The sequence below is a fragment of the Vipera berus genome, assembly GCF_964194415.1.
Source record: "Vipera berus genome assembly, chromosome: 2".
Lineage (NCBI taxonomy): Eukaryota > Metazoa > Chordata > Lepidosauria > Squamata > Viperidae > Vipera > Vipera berus.
Window position 1 is genome coordinate 18,116,145 of NC_138203.1, and position 22,749 is coordinate 18,138,893.

A 22,749-nucleotide genomic window follows, 5' to 3' on the forward strand; every position below is an offset into this window, starting at 1 on the left:
AGCCACATCTGGAGGTGCTTTCCAAGCAGTATGCTCTACTGATGCACAAGATCCTTAATTCAGATGTTACGTTTCAATCAGCACTATTAGCTGAAAGTAACATTTAACTCACTTATTCCAGATCTCAAGTTTTCATACTTGATGGGCTGTATAAAATCAATCAGCAGAAGAATATTGGTGAAATCATACCCAATGTTGTGCTTCATTTAATTTATTATACAAGGAAAGAAAAAAGCAGTTTGAAACTGTGTGGGTTAAAAACTATTCTTGTGTCCCCTGCTAATAACAACAAAATTAGAAGAGGATTTCTTAATAACCAAGGGCAGCAAATCTTTAAATATTTTTTAATTAAAGAACAGCATAGAAATTAATTTTTAAAGCAGGAGACATATTCATTTTTATTGTCCAGAGACAGGCCAATTCAATGCATAGTCATTGCTAAGTCTGCTTTATTCTTATACTCTAGGTCACAGGTCTGCAACCCGCGGCTCCGGAGCCGCATGCGGCTCTTTCAGCCGTCTCCTGCGGCTCCCAGTCCTCTGCCATGTGCAGTCAAAAAAAAAAAAAGTGGGACTAAAAAAGTTCAACCAATCAATTCAAATATGCAGGGTAGGTGCATATCTCGCCTTGGCTCCACTCTTCAGTCAAACCCTGTTCTGCGCATGCACGCATGTACGTGCATGTGCACACATTTTTTGCGGCTCCCAGTTTTTCCTTTTGTGAGGGAACCGGTTCCGAGTGGCTCTTTCACTGTTTCAGGTTGCTGACCCCTGCTCTAGGTTAAATTTTTTGCTTTTTATAATCTGCACAAAAACCTATATTTAAGTACAAATTGTTCATTCCCTAATAAAATGAGCATTTTTGAATATACTTTTCTCATATTTGGCTATAAATGCACTTGATTATGTCTATTCAAAAGACATGAGAAACACACATACCAAAGACACAATCTGCCAATTTTCCCTCTTTTTCTGCCTTCATCTCTAATTAATGGATTTCCAGTTCTTAGGGTTTTTTTTATTAGCACATAGGCAACCCCCAGGTTAAGGATATCCAATTTACGGATAATTCATACTTACAAATGGACTGCCTATTGCTAAAAATGGCCGGTAGCATTCTCTTTTTCTCAAGCCTCTGAACCACTGAAGCTGTACAATGTTTTTATGAACTACTGAAGCCATGAATTCTTAATATAAAACCTGTTTTCAGCACCTTATGAAAATATTGTACAGCTTCAGTGGCTCAGAGACTTGGGAAAGAGAGAACATTACCTGCCATTTTTAGCAATAGGCTGTCCATTAATATGCACTGTATGAGTTTTAACTCACATAAAAAGTTAAATTAAAGACAGAGTTAGGGAATGGAATTTGTTCTTAACCCTGGGACTGTCTGCATTTTTTTAAAAAAAAAACTGCCTTACCCTCCCTCCAAATGGAAATTTTAGGAAGAAATCCTGAGTTAACTTTGGTATGAAAAGATGGCGCTTTCAATTCTGGAACTTAAAAGAAATTCTTGGACTAAATATGTGGTTGAAGAATTCACCTGTTACATAACTTTTAAGAGAATATATGTAGCTCAGGGTTGCATAGTGCTCAGTGCATCACAGTGCATCAGTGTGCTGATGATGTTACCTAGTTTGGTAATCAAAAGTCTGCAAATAATCAAAGTCAGAGAGCACCAAAAACTCCATAACATATAAGTTATAGCCTAGCCCACAGGTCGGCAACCCGTGGCTCCGGAGCCGCATGCGGCTCTTTAAGCCGTCTCCTGCGGCTCCCGGTTGCCCGGTGCGCGCGCACCACTCCGAACGGGCGGAGGTGTGCGTGCACCACTCCAAAGGTTTGGAGAGCTGCGCGCGCACCTCTCGGAATGGGCAGCAGCGGTACCCATTTGGAGACCTGCTGGTGCCAGTTTGGAAAGCTGCCGCGGCCCGTTTACAGAGCTACCGCCTTCAGTAGCTCTGTAAACGGGCCGCGGCAGCTTTCTAAACCTGCGGCAGCAGGTCTCCAAACGGGTGTTCAGGCGGAGGTGCGTGCACACCTCTCCAAAGGTTTGGAGAGCTGCGCGCGCACCTCTCCGAACAGGCGGCAGTTTGGAGGTCCCGGGGGTGGCTCCGGCGGCGCCCGGGCTGAAGGCGGCGCCGCAACCCAGCACCTGTCACCAGGGAGACCCGTCGCCGCTGGCATGCAGGTGCGTCCACATAAAAAAAAAGTGGAACCGCGCGCGTGTATCCGCGCATGCGCATGCACAAAAAACAAAACATTTTGCGCATGCGCAAAATATTTTGTTTTATGCGCATGCGCGTGCATACGCGCACGGCTCCCACTTTTTTTATATGTGATGGAACCGGTTCCCAGTGGCTCTTTTGCTTTTTCAGGTTGCCGACCCCTGGCCTAGCCTGTGAACCACTAGTTTGTGCTCGGCTCTGACAGGAAACTTCTAAAGCAAAATAACCAAAACCAGAACCAAAACCAAAACTGAAACTTTCCAGCTGTTTGCCCACACCTGTTTTAGTGCAGCCTTTTTCAATCTGATATGTTGCATATATTTTGGACAACCAACATATTCAAGGTTCTAGGAGATGAAATCACAATGTTGCCTCAAAGATTCTGGAAATCATACCTAGAGAGCAGCACACTGAGGAAGGCTGTTTTACAGGAGGTGAGTTTTGAAATACATAATTGAATATCTGTGACAAAATGGCTTCTTTCCTCATACTTTATAAGAAATAAAGGCAGATGACCTCTCAACTTGCCCACAACGTCACTGAACTGCATCCTGGTTCCGAAAGGCTCAAGGCCCAGTAGTGGGATGTAACCTGGGGGTTGGGGACCCCTGCTTTAGATACATGACTTCAAATCTTAGAATTCTCACCAGAGTCTATGCCGGGGTCTTCAAACTTGGCCCTTTTAGGACTTGTGGACTTTTGAAGTCCACAAGTCATAAAAGGGCCAAGTTTGAAGACCCCTGCTCTATGCTATGTCCATCCATGTTGGGGAAATCTGGATTAGCACATGACAGATGGAGAAAGGAGGATTAAAGGATTAATTGTTTTATTAGGCCAATCTTTTAAATCAAGAATGACTAAACTTAAATGGCTGGAAGCACTAAATGGCTTAGACAGTTAACTAAGGTATGTAGGAAGCGCATCACAATAGTAATGGGGGACTTTAATTACCCTGACATCAACTGGGAGACAAATTCTGCACCAAGTGGAAGATCTAACAGATTCCTGACAAACCTAGCAGACAACTTTCTCTCCCAAAAAGTAGAGAAGGGAACTAGGGGATTAGCCATATTGGATTTAATTCTCACTAACAGAGATGAAATGATAGAAAGTGTCAAAGCCACAGGAACCTTGGGGGGAAGTGATCATGCAATATTGGAATTCAACATTATGGAAGCACAAGCAATAGAATACAGCCAAACTAGAGTCTTGGACTTTAAAAGAGCTAATTTCAATAAACTTAGAGAGACCTTGGGAAGAATTCCATGGATGAGAATCCTAAAGGGGAAAACAACTCAAGAAGCTTGGGAAATTTTGAAAAGTGAGATAATAAAGGCCCAGTCTAGCACAATACCAACAAAGAAGAAAAATAACAGCTTTCAAAGGAAACCAGCATGGCTGCATAAAGAACTCTCTGATAAACTGAAAGATAAAAGGGACAAGTATAGGAAGTGGAAAGAGGGGCACATAAATAAGGCAGAATATCAGCAAATAGCCCGTGCCTGCAAAGATGAAGTGAGGGAAGCTAAGGCTCAAAATGAACTAAGGCTTGCGACCAAAGTCAAAAATAACAAAAAAAGCTTCTTTCAACATATAAGAAACAAGAAAAAAGTTAAGGAAATGATTAGTCCATTTGTGGGGGAAAGTGGCAAGAAGGTGACAAGCAACAGGGAGAAAGCAGAACTATTTAACTCATTTTTTGCATCTGTCTTTACACAAAGGGAAAAAACAGTCCAACCTACCAAAACCAGTGCCATAAAAAACAGAATAGAAACGCAAGTTAAGATAGGCAAGAAAATGGTAAGCGAGCACCTGTCCAGCCTAGACGAGTTCAAATCACCAGGACCAGATGGATTACACCCCAAGGTTCTCAAGGAACTGGCAGACGTGATCTCAGAACCACTGAACTATATTTTTCAAAGATCCTGGAGCACTGGGGAACTACCAGAGGACTGGAAGAGAGCTGATGTAGTTCCCATCTTCAAAAAAGGGAAAAAAACAGATCCAGGAAACTACAGACCTATCAGCCTGACCTCAATACCTGGGAAGATTCTGGAAAAGATAATCAAACAACAAATCAGCGAACACCTTGATGCGAACAAAGTTATCACTAAAAGCCAACATGGGTTTGTCAAAAACAGATCGTGCCAGACAAACCTTATTGCACTTACGGGAGCACCTGCTGCCGGCATCAACTTCCCTTCGTCCAGTGCGCTCCCACAGAGAGGGCCTCCTCAGGGTGCCGTCGGTCAGAGAGTGTCGACTGGCGGCCCCCAGGGGGAGGGTGTTCTCTGTGGGCGCGCCAGACCTTTGGAACCGTTTACCGGTTGAGCTCCGGATGGCTTCTGACCTTCGCTCCTTCCGCCGTGACCTAAAAACTTACTTATTTGAACAAGCCGGCCTGGTCTGATGGGTTTGGGGTATTTTAATATTAATTTTATTATTTTTACTGTAATTGGGATACAATGTTTAATTCTAACTTTTGTACATTGTATTTTTATTGTATTTATTGCCCTGAGTCCTTCGGGAGAAGGGCGGTATAGAAATTAAATTATTATTATTATTATTATTATTATTATTATTATTATTATTATTATTATTATTATTATTATTATTATTATTATTATTATTATTATTATTATTCTTTGACCAAGTGACAAAACTAGTGGACCAGAGGAATGCTGTAGATTTAATTTACTTGGATTTCAGTAAGGCATTTGATAAAGTAGATCACAACCTACTACTTGATAAGATAGAAAAATGTGGGTTAGATAGCATCACCACCAGATGGATTCGTAGCAGGCTGACAGGCCATACTCAGCGTGTGGTCCTCAATGGAACTGCATCTACATGGAAGGAAGTGTGTAGTGGGGTGCCCCAGGGCTCTGTTCTGGGCCCAGTGCTCTTCAACATCTTCATCAACGATTTGGATGAAGGGATAGATGGGGAACTCATCAAATTTGCAGATGACACCAAGCTGGCAGGAATAGCCAATACTCCAGAAGATAGGCTTAAGATACAGGAGGATCTGGACAGACTCGAACACTGGGCACTATCTAACAAAATGAAATTCAATTGTGAAAAAAGTAAGGTTCTGCATTTAGGCAGGAAAAAATCAAATGCACAGGTATAGTATAGGTGGTACCTTGCTCGATAGTAGTAACTGTGAGAGGGATCTCGGAGTCCTAGTGGACAATCACTTAAATATGAGCCAGCAGTGTGCTGCAGCTGCCAAAAAAGCCAACACAGTGCTAGGCTGCATTAACAGAGGAATAGAATCAAGATCACGTGAAGTACTAATACCACTTTACAATGCCTTGGTAAGGCCACACCTGGAATACTGCATCCAGTTTTGGTCACCACGATGTAAAAAAGATGTCAAGACTCTAGAAAGAGTACAGAGAAGAGAAACAAAGATGATTGGGGGACTGGAGGCTAAAACATATAGGGAACGGTTGCTGGAATTGGGTATGTGTAGTTTAATGAAGAGAAGGTTGAGGGGTGACATGATAGCAGTGTTCCAATATCTCAGGGGCCGCCACAAAGAAGAGGGAGCCAAGCTATTCTCCAAAGCACCTGAAAGCAGGACAAGAAGCAATGGATGGAAACTAGTCAAGGAGAGAAGCAACCTAGAACTAAGGAGAAACTTCCTGACAGTTAGAACAACTAACCAGTGGAACAACCTGCCTCCAGAAGTGGTGAATGCTCCAACACTGGACGTTTTTAAGAAGAGACTGGACAGCCATTTGTCTGAAATGGTATAGGGTTTCCTGCCTTAGCAGGGGGTTGGACTAGATGACCTCCAAGGTCCCTTGCAAATTATTATTATTATTATTATTATTATTATTATTATTATTATTATTATTATTATTATTATTATTTAGTATTTGTGGGAGATCATCATAGACATGGCTGGATTTTCCTTTTTTTGTGTTCTTATAGGAGTTTAGATTTAATTCTGTTTTTGTTTAATTATGTTAATTATAGGTTGCACATCCTTATACTTTAAAGATGAGCAAGCAGTTAGGGTGATCATCCTGATTGCTAAAATATTACTTATTTCTTGCTTAATTTATCTTAAAGGCCATAGGAATTCAGATATACTGGTTTTAAAATCAGCAGTTCCAGTGTTTCAAATAGCTGTCAGGATTCAAAACCCAATTTTTCCTGAACTAGAACAGAATATAAAATAATCATATATACCAAAGATACAATAGGAAAATAGCTCTTTTCACAGGCCTAGAGGGGAAAAAAATGGTCTAAATGCACATCTCTTGCTTAATCTAAACCAGAGATGAATGCTAATGTCAACTCTAAGGTGCCCCAAATTCTTATAAGCCAAGTTTATTTACAAATTTACCTCAGTCCAGTTGCTTACAGTCCAGTCGGATGGGCATAAGATATCCCTATTACACGAAAGGCGAGTTTTTGGTTTTAGCAGATGTTGGCATTCTTCCACAGGCAGCGCCTGCTCATCAAATCCCAATGTCTGGATACAAAGGACAGTGCGCTTCTTTTCTCCTGTGGGGCCACAGGTGGTGGAACACTTCTGCCATTCCCCTGCCCACCATCTGTAGAGAAAGCCAGAAGAGAACAAAAAACATGAAGTGAAATTTGAAAGTCAAAATCTGAGCATTATTATGGAAGCAGAGCAAAGAGATGCTGAAACACTCATATTCTGAGCCCAGATTTCTCCATTTTAAGTAGCTGGCTTTCAACACATTTTCTTCCCCTAAATTGGTCTATGGGAAATTGGATGAAGGTAAACTCATGCCAGCTCAGCAACAGCATTTCCTTAATAGCAATCTTTAATTTGCTAGGAGAAATGCTATCTGCTCTCCCACTTATTACCACTGGAAGTGGCTTCCTACTAGTATTTTACATATTATTTTGCATATTATTTTACATCAGCCCCAGTAGATAGGCCAGTCCAGAAAATCAGCTCCACAGGAAGACTAGAACTACACTACTGTAACAGAATCTTTGGCATCTAATCATGCATTACTTCCTTTCCTACTTATACTAACATGAATTAGAGAGGTTTCTGTTTGAGATAATTTTTTTCATTTCTCCTTCATTGTTGAGCTTAAGCAATCTTTCACTCCTGGTTGCTTTGGTAACAGGTCTCCCCTTTCTCCATCAATATCCTCCTCTTTATTCTCCACAACATTTGAACAATCTACATTCAAAAATGCACACACTGTGAGAAACATCTCCTCCAAAAGTTGCCTTCAAACTGTAATTTTTATTATGGCAGAAGAAAATCATTAGATTGGGGAGATGTAGCATATCAGCTGTATTAGTATACGATTGTGTTTTATAAAATCAGGAACCCTGGGTGTATGATAGTACATTGTATATAATTAGTACGGTAATTGGCAGGATGTGGGGAATATTATTCTTAATGTAGTCTCTAGATTAGAGATCAGAGCTTGCATAGAATAATATGAACATGCTTGGGTTCAGACTGGACTTTGGTTAAGCTTGTGCCATGCTAGCCAAAGTATGGCACGCGCGCGCATGTGCACACACACAGATACACACACACACACACACACACACACACAGAGAGAGAGAGAGAGAGAGAGAGAGAGAGAGAGAGAGAGAGAGATTTAGTCTGCCCTAGTCTATCACATATACAATTTAGTCTGTCCTAGGCCCAACAATGACTTTGTTCTGAAGCTGCTTAATTTTTCTGTAGTAGAGTCAATATAAGCAAAATGTGGCCCTAGATCCTAAAATGGTTCTATATTCTCCTTCCTAAGGACTAGAAATAATCAGTCAATTTTATTTAAATTCCAAGATAAGGGGAAGCGATGTGGTGAGCAGATCCATTCAGTGTGTGAGCAAATCCATAAATTATGGTCATGTGTTTTGTTCAGTGCCTCAAGTTGAAAAGTCTACCCAATTTTGACATCATTAATTGGAACTAATACTCCATTATGGCATACTTTGTAAATTTTCACAGTGATTCTATATATTCTTGGACTTTTGCACTGAGAAAGCAAGACCCAGAAAAAATGAAACTGAGAAATTGTTGTTGTTGTTAGTTGCAAAGTCGTGTCCGACCCATCGCGACCCTATGGACAATGTTCCTCCAGGCTTTCCTGTCCTCTACCATCTTCTGGAGTCCATTTAAGCTCACGCCTACTGCTTCAGTGACTCCATCCAGCCACCTCATTCTCTGTCGTCCCCTTCTTCTATTGCCCTCAATCTTTCCCAGCATTAGGCTCTTCTCCAGTGAGTCCTTCCTCCTCATTAGGTGGCCAAAGTATTTGAGTTTTAGCTTCAGGATCTGGCCTTCTAAAGAGCAGTCAGGGTTGATCTCCTCTAGGACTGACCGGTTTGATCGCCTTGCAGTCCAAGGGACTCGCAGGAGTCTTCTCCAGCACCAGAGTTCAAAGGCCTCAATTCTTTTGCGCTCAGCCTTTCTTATGGTCCAACTTTCACTGCCATACATTGCAACTGGGAAGACCATAGCCTTGACTATACGCACTTTTGTTGACAGGGTGATGTCTCTGCTTTTTAGTGTGCTGTCTAGATTTGCCATGGCTTTCCTCCCGAGGAGCAAGCGTCTTTTAATTTCTTGACTACAGTCCCCATCTGCAGTGATCTTGGAGCCCAGGAAAATAAAATCTGTCACTACCTCCATTTCTTCCCCATCTATTTGCCAGGAATTGAGAGGGCCGGATGCCATGATCTTGGTTTTCTTAATGTTTAGTTTCAACCCAACTTTTGCACTCTCCTTCTTAACTCGCAACAAGAGACTCTTCAGTTCCTCTTCACTTTCTGCCATTAGAGTGGTATCATCTGCATATCTTAGGTTGTTGATATTTCTTCCAGCAATCTTAATTCCAACTTTTGACTCCTCTAGCCCTGCCTTTCTCATGATGTGCTCTGCATATAAGTTAAATAGGCAAGGCGACAGTATACAGCCTTGCCGGACACCTTTCCCAATTTGGAACCAATCAGTGGTTCCGTGTCCAGTTCTCACTGTTGCTTCTTGGCCCGCATATAGGTTTCTCAAGAGACAAATAAGATGTTCTGGTACTCCCATCTCTTTAAGAACTTGCCACAGTTTGTTATGATCCACACAATCAAAGGCTTTAGCATAGTCAATGAAGCAGAAGTAGATGTTTTTCTGGAACTCTCTAGCTTTCTCCATGATCCAGCGTATGTTGGCTATTTGATCTCTAGTTCCTCTGCCTCTTCGAAATCCTGCCTGTACTTCTGGTAGTTCTCGATCCACATACTGCTGGAGTCTAGCTTGTAGGATTTTAAGCATAACTTTACTAGCATGAGAAATGAGTGCAATGGTGCGATAGTTTGAACATTCTTTGGCACTGCCTTTCTTTGGAATTGGAATGTAAACTGATCTTTTCCAATCCTGTGGCCACTGTTGAGTTTTCCAAATTTGCTGGCAAATTGAGTGTAGCACTTTTACTGCATCGTCTTTTAAGATTTTGAATAGCTCAGCTGGAATACTGTCACCTCCACTAGCTTTGTTGTTGCTCAGCTTTTCTAAGGCCCACTTCACTTCACATTCTAGGATGTCTGGCTCGAGGTCAGTGACCACCTCATTGTGATTATCAGGGACGTTAAGCTCATTCTTGTATAGTTCTTCTGTGTAATTTTGCCATCTCTTCTTAATCTCTTCTGCCTCTGTTAGGTCCCTGCCATTTTGGTCCTTTATCATGCCCATTTTTGCATTAAACGTTCCCTTCATCTCTCCAATTTTCTTGAAAAGATCTCTGGTCCTCCCTATTCTATTGTTTTCTTCTATTTCTTTGCACTGTTCATTTAAGAAGGCATTCTTATCTCTTCTAGCTATTCTCTGGAATTCTGCATTCAATTGGGCGTATCTTTCTTTTTCTCCCTTGCCTTTTGCTTCCCTCCTTTCCTCAGCTATTTGCAAAGCTTCCTCAGACAGCCATTTTGCTTTCTTGCATTTCTTTTTCTTTGGGATGGTTTTGGTTGCTACCTCTTGTACAATGTTGCGAACCTCTGTCCATAGTTCTTCAGGCACCCTGTCTATCAGATCTAATTCCTTAAATCTATTTGTCACCTCTACTGTATATTCAACGGGGATATGATTTAATTCATACCTGACTGGCCTGGTGCTTTTCCCTACTTTCTTCAGTTTAAGCCTAAACTTTGCAACAAGAAGCTCATGGTCTGAGCCACAGTCAGCTCCTGGTCTTGTTTTTACTGACTGTATAGAGCTTCTCCATCTTTGGCTGCAGAGCATATAGTCAATCTGATTTCTGTGTTGACCGTCTGGTGATGTCCATGTGTAGAGCCGTCTCTTGGGTTGTTGGAAAAGAGTGTTTGCTATGACCATCGTATTCTCTTGACAAAATTCTATCAGCCTGTGCCCTGCTTCATTTTGTACTCCAAGGCCAAACTTGCCTGTTATTCCGGTTATCTTTTGGCTTCCTACTTTAGCATTCCAATCCCCCATGATAATAAGGACATCATTTTTTGGTGTTAGTTCTATAAGGTGCTGTAGGGCTTCATAGAACCGGTCAATTTCATCCTCTTCAGCACCGGTGGTTGGGGCATAGACTTGGACTACTGTGATATTGAATGGTTTGCCTTGGATTCGAACTGAGATCATTCTGTCATTTTGAGGATTGTATCCCAGTATTGCTTTTCCTACTCTTTTATTGACTATGAAGGCTACTCCATTTCTTCTGAGGGATTCTTGCCCGCAGTAGTATACCTGATGGTCATCTGAATTAAATTCACCCATTCCTGTCCATTTTAGTTCGCTGATACCTAAGATGTCGATGTTCAGTCTTGTCATCTCTTGTTTGACCACGTCCAGCTTGCCTTGATTCATGGATCTTACATTCCAGGTTCCTATGGAGAAAAAATCTTTACAGCATCGGACTTTCCTTTCACCACCAGACATATCCACAGCTGAGCGTCCTTTCGGCTTTGGCCCAGTCGCTTCATTCTTTCTGGCGCTACTAGTACTAGCCCTCTGCTCTTCCCCAGTAGCATATTGGACACCTTCCGACCTGAGGGGCTCATCTTCCAGCGTCATATCGTTTTGCCTTTTGGTACTGTCCATAGGGTTTTCATGGCAAAGATACTGGAGTGGGTTGCCATTTCCTTCTCCAGTGGATCACGTTTTGTCAGAACTCTCTGCTATGACCTGTCCGTCTTGGGTGGCCCTGCACGGCATAGCTCATAGCTTCATTGAATTACGCAAGCCCCTTCGCCACGACAAGGCAGTAATCCATGAAGGGGAACTGAGAAATACAGACTGAAAATAATTTAGGCTTCATTTTCACATGACAGACATTTTGCAATGGGAAATTGAAGGTGCTTCTGCACAGTTGATTAATTATAATGCGCTATACCTTTGACATTTTCTAAGAAGTCTGCTTAATCCAGCTCCACATATTAATGCTAAGCTTTAAGCTTTTTTTAATCCATCCATGTTTGTTAGCCAATCTTAACCATGACACTTTTACCAATTATTTGCCTTCTATATATTAACTTCTGTGTGAGAGCTGCTCTAGCCTCACTTTCAAAACGTTAAAATGGTTAGTGCACCCAAAGCCAAAATTGTCACTTTATGCAACTTACTGCTCCCAACTTGCATAGGTCTGGGTTATAAAAATCAGGACAATTATGACTTGGCAGCAGTAGTTTAGGGTTTTAAAATTTCTTTATGATGTGGTTACCAGGATGCTTGTGCCAGATCTAGATAAAATTGATTTAAAATATATCTCATAGGAGGAAGTTGCATTTCAAAAAAACCTACAAACATGTCACATTTGATTCTACTTCTGCTGACAACATTCTTCAATGAACTTAGACATGTGTCATACTGCATAGAACACAGCCCTGTTTTCTTAAAATGTCATTATTCTTAAAGGCTATGCAATTCAAATCAAGTTAAGAATAAGAAACACCAAAACTCTGAGCAACTATTAGGTGCAGGGAACCAGAGCTACTCATAAATACCTAAAGTAAACAACTTTATTGTTCTCTGCCTAAGTTATAAGAATCTCCCCAGACTGTTTGCCTTCCCCTGGTAACAACCATATCAGGCTTTATGAATCTTGGGGGGTGGGGTGTCAAGCTTATTATACCTTTTGAGGATGCCAAGGACTCTATGCTTGACCTTCCCCCTCTTTCCAACCTAGCTGGCAGTCTCCCAACATCAACAGAATTGGTCCATTACTTGGAGGTTAAGTTGCTTGGGTTGTTGACACATTTCAGTATTGGTGTATTTGTGGCAAAGACTGTAGGAAGTGTTTTGGTGCTGGTATTTTTATTTGGGATTTATTGTGTTTGTATTCATGTGGTTTGCTGGTGATGACCTATAAAGCCCTAAATGGCTTGGGTCCGGGATATCTGAGGGAACACCTGCTGCCGGCATCAAGTTCCCTTTGTCCTGTGCGCTCCCACAGGGAGGGTCTTCTCAGGGTACCACCGGTAAAAGATTGCCGGCGGACAATACCCAGGGGGAGGGCCTTCTCTGTGGGTGTGCCTGCCCTTTGGAACCAGCTGCCTGTAGAGCTTAGGACTGCCCCTGACCTCTGCTCATTCCGCCGGGACCTGAAGACCTGGCTCTTTGAGCTCTCTGGCCTGGACTGAGGGTATTAATTGGGGTTTTAATTGGTTTTTAATTAGGATTTTTATATTCAAGGTTTAATATAATCATTTTAATTGTTTTAAATTTTGTAATTGAGGTATTGTTTCTTTTAAAAAACCTTGTGAACCGCCCTGAGTCCTACGGGAGAAGGGCGGTATATAAGTCTAACAAACTTAAACTTAAACTTGTTTGTGTACTGTGCATCACCCAGATTTTTTGCATATTCACAGAATTGGGACAAAAATGCCTTCAACCATTAAAACTGCTGTTTTAACTCTCCTGTACTTCAGAGAATATTGTACCGAATCTCTGTGTAAATGTCTACGTTACATTAAAGTATAACCTGATATGCTTGTGATATTTCACTGTATCTCTCTGGCCTTGGCAACAAGCAATGGCCTTGATGTCCTGTCCCGGTGCCTGGAGGTTGTGAGTGTTTGGATGGGGAACAACAGGCTTCTAGTGAACCCTGACAAGACTGAGTGACGTTGGGTTTTAGGGCCTGAATCTGGGATTTTACCATCTTTGTTTCTGGATGGGGTGACATTACCCCAAACAGACCCAGTGTCCAATCTTGGGGTCTTCCTGGATTTACAACTTTTGCTTGTTCCTGACAGTTGTGGGAAGGCCTTTGCACAATGTTGTGTTGTGTACCAGTTGGCCCATTCCTGGTTCATGAGGTTTTGCTCACAGTTACTCAGGCACTGGTCAATAGACTACTGTAAGGTGTTCTTCATGGGCCTGTGCTTGAAGCTCCAGCTGGTGCAAAATGTTGTGGCACGGGCAATTATGTGTGCTTCTAGAAGGACATATGTTACACCTCTGTTCCCTGAACTTCATTGGTTTCCAGTTTGCTTCTGGGTCCAATTCAAGATGCTAGTTTTGAACTGTAAAGGCCTACATGGCATGTGGACTTATCTGTGGGACCATCTCTCCCCAGGTACATCAACCCATCCCATCAGGTCCAGCAGGAAAGACATTCTGTGGGACCCATATGCTAAAAAAATCCATCTGATGGGACATGGGAGATGTAGTAGCATCTCCTCTTTGGAATATCATCTTCTATGAGATGAGGTTAGCCCCAATTCTTATGTCCTTTCCAAAAGCTATCAAAACGTTTTTCCCCCCATCATGGAATGGAAGAGAGGGGAAGGGAAGGAAAAGGGACCTTGGAGGTCTTCTAGTCCAGCCCCCTGCTCAAGCAGGAGAACCTATACCATTTCAGGTAAGTGACTGTCTAGCCTCTTCTTAAAAACCTCCTGTGATTGGCGCACCCACGATTTCTGGAGGCAAGCTGTTCCACTGGTTAATTGTCCTCACTCTTAGGAAGTTTCTCCTTAATTCCAGGTTGCTTCTCTCTTTGATCAATTTCCAACCATTGTTTCTTGTCCTGCCCTCTGGTGCCTTGGAGAATAATTTGACCCTCTCTTCTTTGTGGCAGCCCCTCAAATACTGAAATACTGCTATCATGTCTCCCTTATTCCTTCTTTTCTTTAGACTAGACAAATCCAAATCCTGCAGCCATTCTTCATATGTTTTAGTCTCCAGGCCTTTGATCATCTTAGTTGCTCTTCTCTGAACTTTTTCCAAGGACTCAACATCTTTTTGTAGTATGGTGACCAAAATTGGCTGCAGTATTCCAGGTGTGGTCTTACTAGGGTTTTATAAAGCGGTACTAATACCTCGTGTGATCTTGATTCTATGCCTCTGTTTATACAACCCAGGATTATATTAGCTTTTTGGGCTGCTGCTGTACACTGCTGGCTCATATGATCATCCACTAGGACTCCAAGGTCCCTCTCACAGTTATTGTTTTTGAGCCAGGTCTTGCCTAATATGTACCTATACCTCTGATTTTCCTGCCTAAATGTAAAACTTTGCTCTTCTCCAGATTAAATTTCATTTTGTTGGATAGGGCTTGTTAAGTATTCAGTTCTTACAGGCACTGAGCGAGACGGAAGGTTCAAACAGCAATAGACTTTATTGAGTGTCCAAACATAACAGAAGCAAACTACCAACTGCTGTGCAGCTTTTATATGGTTGGCCACTAGGTGGCAACCAATAGATTTAAAGTAGCGGTTTTCCCGCCCAAACCTACTAGCCGGCTGGAGACAAGCAGTCTAGCTCAGCCAGCAACCGTTATATAACACACAGAGAAAATAGGTCAGACATTAACCAACAGTAAAGCAGTGATTAACAAGTAATGCCAATACATTACAGGGCCCATTGTTCAAGTTTGTCAAGATCTTTTTGGATCCTGAGCTTGTCTTCTGGGTTGTTGGCTATTCCTGCCAGTTTAGTGTCATCTGCAAATTTGGTGGGTTCCACTTCTATTCCCTCATCTATGTCATTTTTGAAGATATTGAAGAGTACTGGGCCTAATACAGTCCCTTGGTTTTATAATAGGTATCAATAATTGATTCTATTGTAGGCTGCCCAGAATTACCTTCTGTAAGATGGCAGCCATATGGATTTGATTAAACAAACAGACAAACAAATCTTTTTCTTTGGTGATTCTAGAACTCTGTGCAGGGATGCCTTTGAGCATTTTTCTTCAGTATATTGTAGAGGCCTTTCATTTTGAAATAAGATTATATTATCAGTTAGTGCTCAAATTATTAGCACAGGATAATTATAGCTACTTTGTGGTTTGTGCTGTAAAGAACAAGCACATTATTTACAGAGACTGTAATGGTATTCCAGATATGGCCACCCAGTGAGATGTGATCAGCATACATTGTCGTTACAGTGGTAGAAAACCCAGAAAATTCTTGCAGCAGATGTTCAGTGTTTACTCTGCAAAAGCAGCAGGAGCCATCATAAAAATAGCAGCTTGTTAGTTTAATCATGGTTAACATTCTCAGACAATGAAAACCCCTCTGAGTTTTGAAATAGGAAAGAGAGTGTACAACAAGAAATTCAGGTTGCAATCCTCCTTTCTTGCCACATAGGAAGTAAGTCTAAATTTTATGGGAATTATTTCCAAAGAGGAATATACAATCATATATATTTGGAAAGTTATGTAAAGTATAGAAACATATAGTACAGTTGTTGCACTGAAATAATAGGTATTAGTAAAGTTGATGCATTTGAGATACATTCATATTACATATATTAGGGAAATATATTGTGAAAAAGCCAATTTGGTCTAATGGTTAAGGCACTGGGCTAAAAAGCAGAAGACATGAGTTCGAGTCACGTCTTAGCCATAAAAGACAGCTGGATGACTTTGGGCTCTCTCTCCCTCAGCCCAACAGGTTTGTTGTGAAGAAAATAGGAGTAGGAAGATGTGTTGAGTAGGTTTGCTGCCTTGAATTTTGTAAAACTAATAATAGTGGGATACAAGTAAATAAAAATAATGCATTTTCTTAGGTTTTGCTTTTCTTAAGGTGATTTGCAGGGGAAAAAGTGGTGTGAATAAATGAATATAATGAACACTGACTGGAAAACTGATCTTCACCTCCTAACTTCTGAAAAGTCATGGGTATGATTACAATGTCATTAAATGCAACAAAAAGCCAAACTAAAGACATTAAAATGCATCATCTCAGTGACTTTTTTACGTTTAATATGATAGTAACAAGCAAGCTGAGGCTGTAACTTTCATCTGAACTGTGATAAAGAAAGAGAATGAGTATAGCTCTGTGCTTCTGCATCATATACTTGCCAAAATTATCCTCCTCCTTACTGGATATAGTTAGCCTTGAGACCAAAGCTTGCCTTTTTCAGAATTGAGAGAAACAGGAAGGGTGATTTTCATCAGCAGCATGGCAGAAGGAAGAAAATGATTCTCCTTTTCAATCAGTATTTTTGATTGAAAGTTATCAGTAGCTAGCAATTACAAAATTGAAGGGGCCAGAACAAGCAGTCCATTTAGTTCATCTCTACTGAGCAACATTTAGGAAGTTTTGTATAGCATCTGTAAACTATTGATGTGGTCCTCAAAGCAGTCTTGATATCTGCTATAGAACATTTTCAGTAGGTACTAAGAAGACTCCCAATGCAGGAAGTGTGAGAAGTTTTATATCAAAATATATTTTATTCTTTATACTGTTTCCATCTTATCTTAAAATATTAACAGAATCCTCAATGGTCTGAGAATCAGCACCTCCACTAGATAATTGACAGTCAAGCTGAAACTAATTTAATCAAGTAAAAATAGTAAACGGGGGGGGGGAAATCTTTTACTCAAACCCCCAAATAAATTATTCAGACCTAATCTACATATCAAAGGATAAGGTCTGTAACACAAATATAGTTAATTAAATCTCCCAGCGGAACTGCATGTTCACAAGAATAAGCATCATAGATGACATAACTACACACACACACACACACACACACACACACACACTCTTCAAGTGTCACCCTAGAATCAGCACATAGACATTTCCACACCAGGACAAGCTCCCGTATAAAAGTATGTCGCTGCACCCCATTTCCCTGCAGCTGCCCCTAAAGGCAAACTCTTTGCTTTTAGGAATAAATATTTCTTCATTTCTCACAGCTGTCTGTATTTCATTTTTATTTATTCTTGCACAATCCCAGCTTGAGTTGGAACCCCAAATTATTCTTCTGACAAAAGAAATATTTGAGAGCATGTTCAAGTAAGACTAGTCAGAACTTGGAATATTTAGATACGCAAATAGGACATTAATCAGAGAAAGAACATTGAACAACAGGATGGTGATAATGGAGACTCACCTTCATGGTTTATTCAGAGGTACTTTTCCTTACCTCTGATTCAAGGGAAAAGGGACTTTACCTCTCTGTGGAAAATGCTACAATCTGCAGCAATACATTAAACAATTTATGACTTTTCAATTTAAAGTCCTTCAATTATTATGTCACAACAGGGTTTGGCAACTTTTCCAGATCAGTAATGGCCCTGCCAAAAATGACTGCTGAAATCTCACAAACCCTTCTCTGAGATCTTATCTGTTCTTTTCAAGAATGCACTTAAAATATCTGTGAGCACCCTCCCACCCCAAATCTTAAGAAAATTCAGCCAATGTTTTTTTTTTTCAAGAATGTTTACAATTTAAAGAGTTTTATAGATGGTGCTTTGGAAATACCTCTCTTGAAACAAGCTCCTAAGATAAACCACACTGCAGAAGCAGAAGAGAGCATTGGCGAAGATATAAAACATGATTTGTTAAAGTGTAGCATCTATCATTAGTGGCATTCATAGGGGTAAAAAAATAATCAATATGGCAGTTTTTGAGTCCCTCCCTGTAGACAATGCTGTCCATCACTCTTTATTACTGATCCTGCTGGTTCCTGAAAGCTTTAGTTTCTTATTGTCTGAATGAATGCAGATTCTGCATCATTGCCTAAGAAAATTGTGGATAAGACAGAAGCTGACAAACAGTTGGAATAAGGAATACTGGTTGAAACATTACTGAGTTATTCACTCTGCTCACACATTTTCATATTATTACTGATCTCTCACATACTTTAATTTTTCTTTAATTTGGATAGTTATTTTTCTTCAATCATATATGGCTTGGGATGGAAAAAATATAGTTAAATTTGCCATACTTATCTTAAAATACCTTCTTCTATATCAGGGGTCCTCATCCCCTAGGCAGTGGCCCACTACCGGGCCGGGGCCTGTTCAGAACTGGGCCGCGTGCATTTGCAAGCAGCTCAATTTGTGTGCGCGGTGGGCTGGTGTGCATGCACATGCGCTAGCAGCTCAACTCACACAAGCCGAGCTGTGTATGCACGCAGGCCTGTTTCCCCTCTCCCCCCCTCCCAGTCAGGCTGCCAAGCCACAAAGGTTGGCGACCGCTGCTCTTTATGATACGCATGCATACCTTGGTGGACAATCTTTTTCAGTGCATTTTGTCTGTTTTGCTTTGGGCTGTGTTTCTGGGTCACAAAACAGGTTTTTCACCATACTCTTCCCCCTTTTCACACAATGGGCAATCTGTCGCTGAAACCCTACAAGAAAAATGAAAGAAATTTTGAACTTCATCTTTAGATGTATCTTTCAGAAGATAAACATTTTGGTGCTCATATTAGGAGTTAGCACGGCTGAGAAACTGCTGAGTACACAGATTTGCAGGAGAACATCCTGCCTGCTATTAACACTATATGCCAGCACCAAATGTTCAAAACCTAGACAGCAGGCACTGGCATCTGCCAGTTTTTATTCTTTTTATTTATATTTTTTGAATGTCAAACTCCAGTGGACTTTACCTACATCACTGCAGAATTTGTGTGTTCCACAGCATTTTAAGGAACAGAATAACAGATTTGGAAAGGAGCTTGGAGGTCATCTAGTCCAACCCCTTGCACAAGCAGGAGACCCTGTACCATTCTAGACAAATGGCTGTCCCGTCTCCTCTTCAAAACCTCCAGTGTTGGAGCACCCACAACTTCTGAAGGCAAGTTGTTCCACTGATTAATTGTTCCAACTCTCAGGAAATTTCTCCTAAGTTCTAGATTGGTTTTCTCCTTGATTAGTTTCTATCCATTGCTTTTTGTCCTGTCCTCCTCTTCTGTGGCAGCCCCTCAAATATTGGAACACTGATGTCATGTCATCCTTGAAATGATAGTTGGCACTATAGTTTGGTGTTCCAGCTAAAGTTGGTACTATAGTTTGGCATTCCAGCTAAAAAAAACACCTCATTCTAATACTGATATATCCCTGTGCCATCCACACTATGGATTTTTCATTTAGAAAGGAGAAGTTGCCAATACTAAGAGATCAGGGAGACGCCCTACTATGATTTTTTCCCAGAAGTGATAGGGTATGGGAATAAGGTAAAGGTAAAGGTTCCCCCGCACATGCGTGCTAGTCGTTTCCAACTCTAGGGGCCGGTGCTCATCTCCATTTCAAAGCCAAAGAGCCAGCGCTTGTCTGAGGATGTGTCCGTGGTCATGTGGCCGGCATGACTAGACGCCAAAGGCGCACGGAACGCTGTTACCTTCCCACCGTAGTGGTCCCTGTTTTTCTACTTGCATTTTTACGTGCTTTCGAACTGCTAAGTTGGTATGGGAATGGGAATGCCCAAATAATTCCAAGTAGGCTTATTTCTGCTAAAATCATCCTTGGTTATATCCTGATACCGTAACTGCAGTTTTATCCTTTGTTTATACTGATGTATTTGTTTCTGAAGGTTCCTGAATAAGCTCAAAGAGAAATGAGAAGAAAAATGAAAGGATGAGAGAAAACAAAAGAAAATAAATAGGTTGCCTTATAGATGTGTGGGGGACTTTAGTTCTTCAAAAACAAACAAACCATAAGCTTGTTGAAAATGTAGAACCATAGTCCAACTCAACTCAGTAATCAGTTCAGGCAAATCCATATTGACCCTCTAGGACAGACATGTCAAACACAAGGCCCGGGGGCCGCAAAGTGGTTTCATGAGGCCTGCGAAGCCATCCTGGAAACAGTGAGGGAACGGCCCCCACTGCCTTGGCCCTGTCCCAGAGACCCTCCTTCTGCCAGAGACCCTCAGATCTGTTCCACTCCTGCCCGGGCCCCCATAGGCACCCTTGATGCGAACGATGTAGAGCTGGCCATGCCCACCCAGTAGGCCATTCGCACTCTAGCCACGCCCACCCAGTAGGCCACGCCCACCCTGGCCATACCCACCAGGCCCCTTGAGGGCAACCGCAATGCTGATGCGGCCCTCAGTGAAATTGAGTTTGACACCCCTGCTCTAGGAATTCAACTTTATATGAGGAGCCTTGGTGGAGCAGTGGGCTAATGCCTCCTTAAGTAACACCAGCTGCCTGCAATTAGTGCAGGTTCGCATCCCACCAGGCTCAAGGTTGACTCAGCCTTCCATCCTTCCGAGGTAGGTAAAATGAGGACCCAGATTGTTGGGGCCAATAAGCTGACTTTGTAATAATGCCGCTTGGGGGGGGTGTGAAAGCCCTAACAAGCAGGCATATACATAGAATGAAGGCTACTGCTAAGCTTGTAAGCCGCCCTGAGTCTTCGGAGAAGGGCGGGATATAAATGGAATTAAAATAAAAAATAAATAAATATGAAACAGTTTTTTGCATCTGTAAACTAATGACAATAGATACAAAGAGCAGAGGCACTTTTATCTCCTTTTTTTATCTAAAGTACTTACTTCACACATCTCTATGTACAACAGGCCTGCTGTTGATTAGATTCATAATTTTGATGCTTACAAATCTTTCTTTCTTATTTCAATTCAGTTCAAACCAGACAGTACATAGGAACTGTTTTCAGTAGGTCGAGATGGTAAAGTAAATTGATAATAAGAATTAAGAAGAAAGGATAATTATCATAAATTAACTGACAAGAGTGAAATTCTCTTTCTACCTTAATCACTCCACAGGGGCAATTAGAGGTCACCTTCAGCAATTACTTGATAAGTTATTAGTTTGAACAGAGCTGATATAAGCGCTTTCTATGTTATTTTTAAAAAAAAACTGTGAAAAGATTGTTAATTCTATAGTGTGATTTCTGCATTAAATTAGGGCAACCCCACTGAGTTTATTACGTGGAGTAGGAAAAATGCCATTGTTTGCCTGAGGTTTAAGTAATTAATGATTAGTAGGTACACAATGTAGTTTTCTGTATGCTGATTTTATTGGTGGCTTTTCAAAGGGCATATAAATTAACTATTAATAAAACACTATTTGCCAGTCTGGAGCAATTTAAGTATACCCAAGTTGGTACATTGTTAGAACAATGAATGAGGAAAGCAAAGCAGCAGACAAGAGAGAGGAAAGGGACTTGGAAAATTGTGATTTCTTACCATTGCCACAAGTTACACTGCAAGTTGTCCACTTTCCATATTTCCAAAAGTATTCAGGCTCCTCCACTTCATTTTCCAAGCTTGAGCCTTTGCGGACAGTGTATTCATATTTTATTCCAGGGTTGTTTTCCTGAAAAAGGAGCTGAACAACATTTATTGTACATTTCAGTCACAAAATATCAAACCAGAATACTCTCTCCTCTGTTTTTAGGACTACCAGACTGGGGTTCCAAAGATCCAGCAGGCCACAAGCTAAGCCACCCACCACAAATCACAATCAAGGAAGCAAAAACCATCCAGACCTCAAAAAAAGTTCTCATGTAAGAATTAAAGGTAACTTGGAAACTGCAGGAGTCACTCCAGTCCTCTTTGATTTAGCTATCTTGAATTTCTCCAATTTGGTAGAAACAATAAATAAATATGTCCATTGATGAACTCTTTGAACATTTTTAATCCCTTCCCTCCAGGGTTCTTGCACGCTGGTATGAACTGTAGATATATAGGGGTTTCTGCAGAATATACTAAAAATGCCAAGGTGGTGGCCATTACACTGTGACTGAAGCTCCAGCTATTTTTAATGCACAGCATTTCAGTATCATTGTCATGGCTACCACCTTGACTAGTGTAGATGTAAACTGCTAACAAATTCCTTTCCCAACCGTGGATTATGCCTAGAGTTCCTCCTATCTCCTTTCCAGCCTTGAAACGAGGTGGAATGACAGTTTTCTGGATGTCTTTTCTTCCATTTATTTTTGCCTCCCAGATCTGGTAGCTATAATATTTTGACGTCTTTAGTCAGAAAAGTGGGAAACCTACGATCCTTTCCATAAGGCCCTGGGAACCCTGGGAATGATAATCTAATTAAATCTGCAAGACAAATGCTCTACAGCTGTAAATAATAACACCAAAATCTTCTTCTTGTTGTTGTTGCTGTTTTCCAAATAAGAAAAAAAGGTGACCAATAAATACATCTAGGGCAAACACAGTTACATGACGGAATCAAAACTTTGGCTCTGATGTTAAATTAGGGAAGAGTGGCAGACTGGGGGTAATCTAACCAGAAATTGACCAGGATTGTTTTCTAGAAGACCTTCTCAGCCCAAATGTCTAGTCAAGGGGTGGAAAATTATGGCCCTTTTACAACCTGTGGACTTCAGTTCCCA

At 41.2% G+C, this 22,749-nt stretch overlaps 1 protein-coding gene across 1 annotated transcript in view; it reads right to left on the bottom strand.

The window, feature by feature from the left end:
• Positions 1-22,749, bottom strand: part of ADAMTS12 (ADAM metallopeptidase with thrombospondin type 1 motif 12) — a 169,752-nt gene that overhangs the window by 13,902 nt on the left and 133,101 nt on the right. The window contains exons 16-18 of the mRNA XM_081317497.1: positions 21,587-21,728; positions 18,659-18,785; positions 6,588-6,798 (exon numbers count right to left, since the gene is read on the bottom strand). Coding sequence (XP_081173623.1) covers positions 6,588-6,798; positions 18,659-18,785; positions 21,587-21,728 — 480 coding nt within the window. The remainder of the gene's footprint in view (positions 1-6,587; positions 6,799-18,658; positions 18,786-21,586; positions 21,729-22,749) is intronic.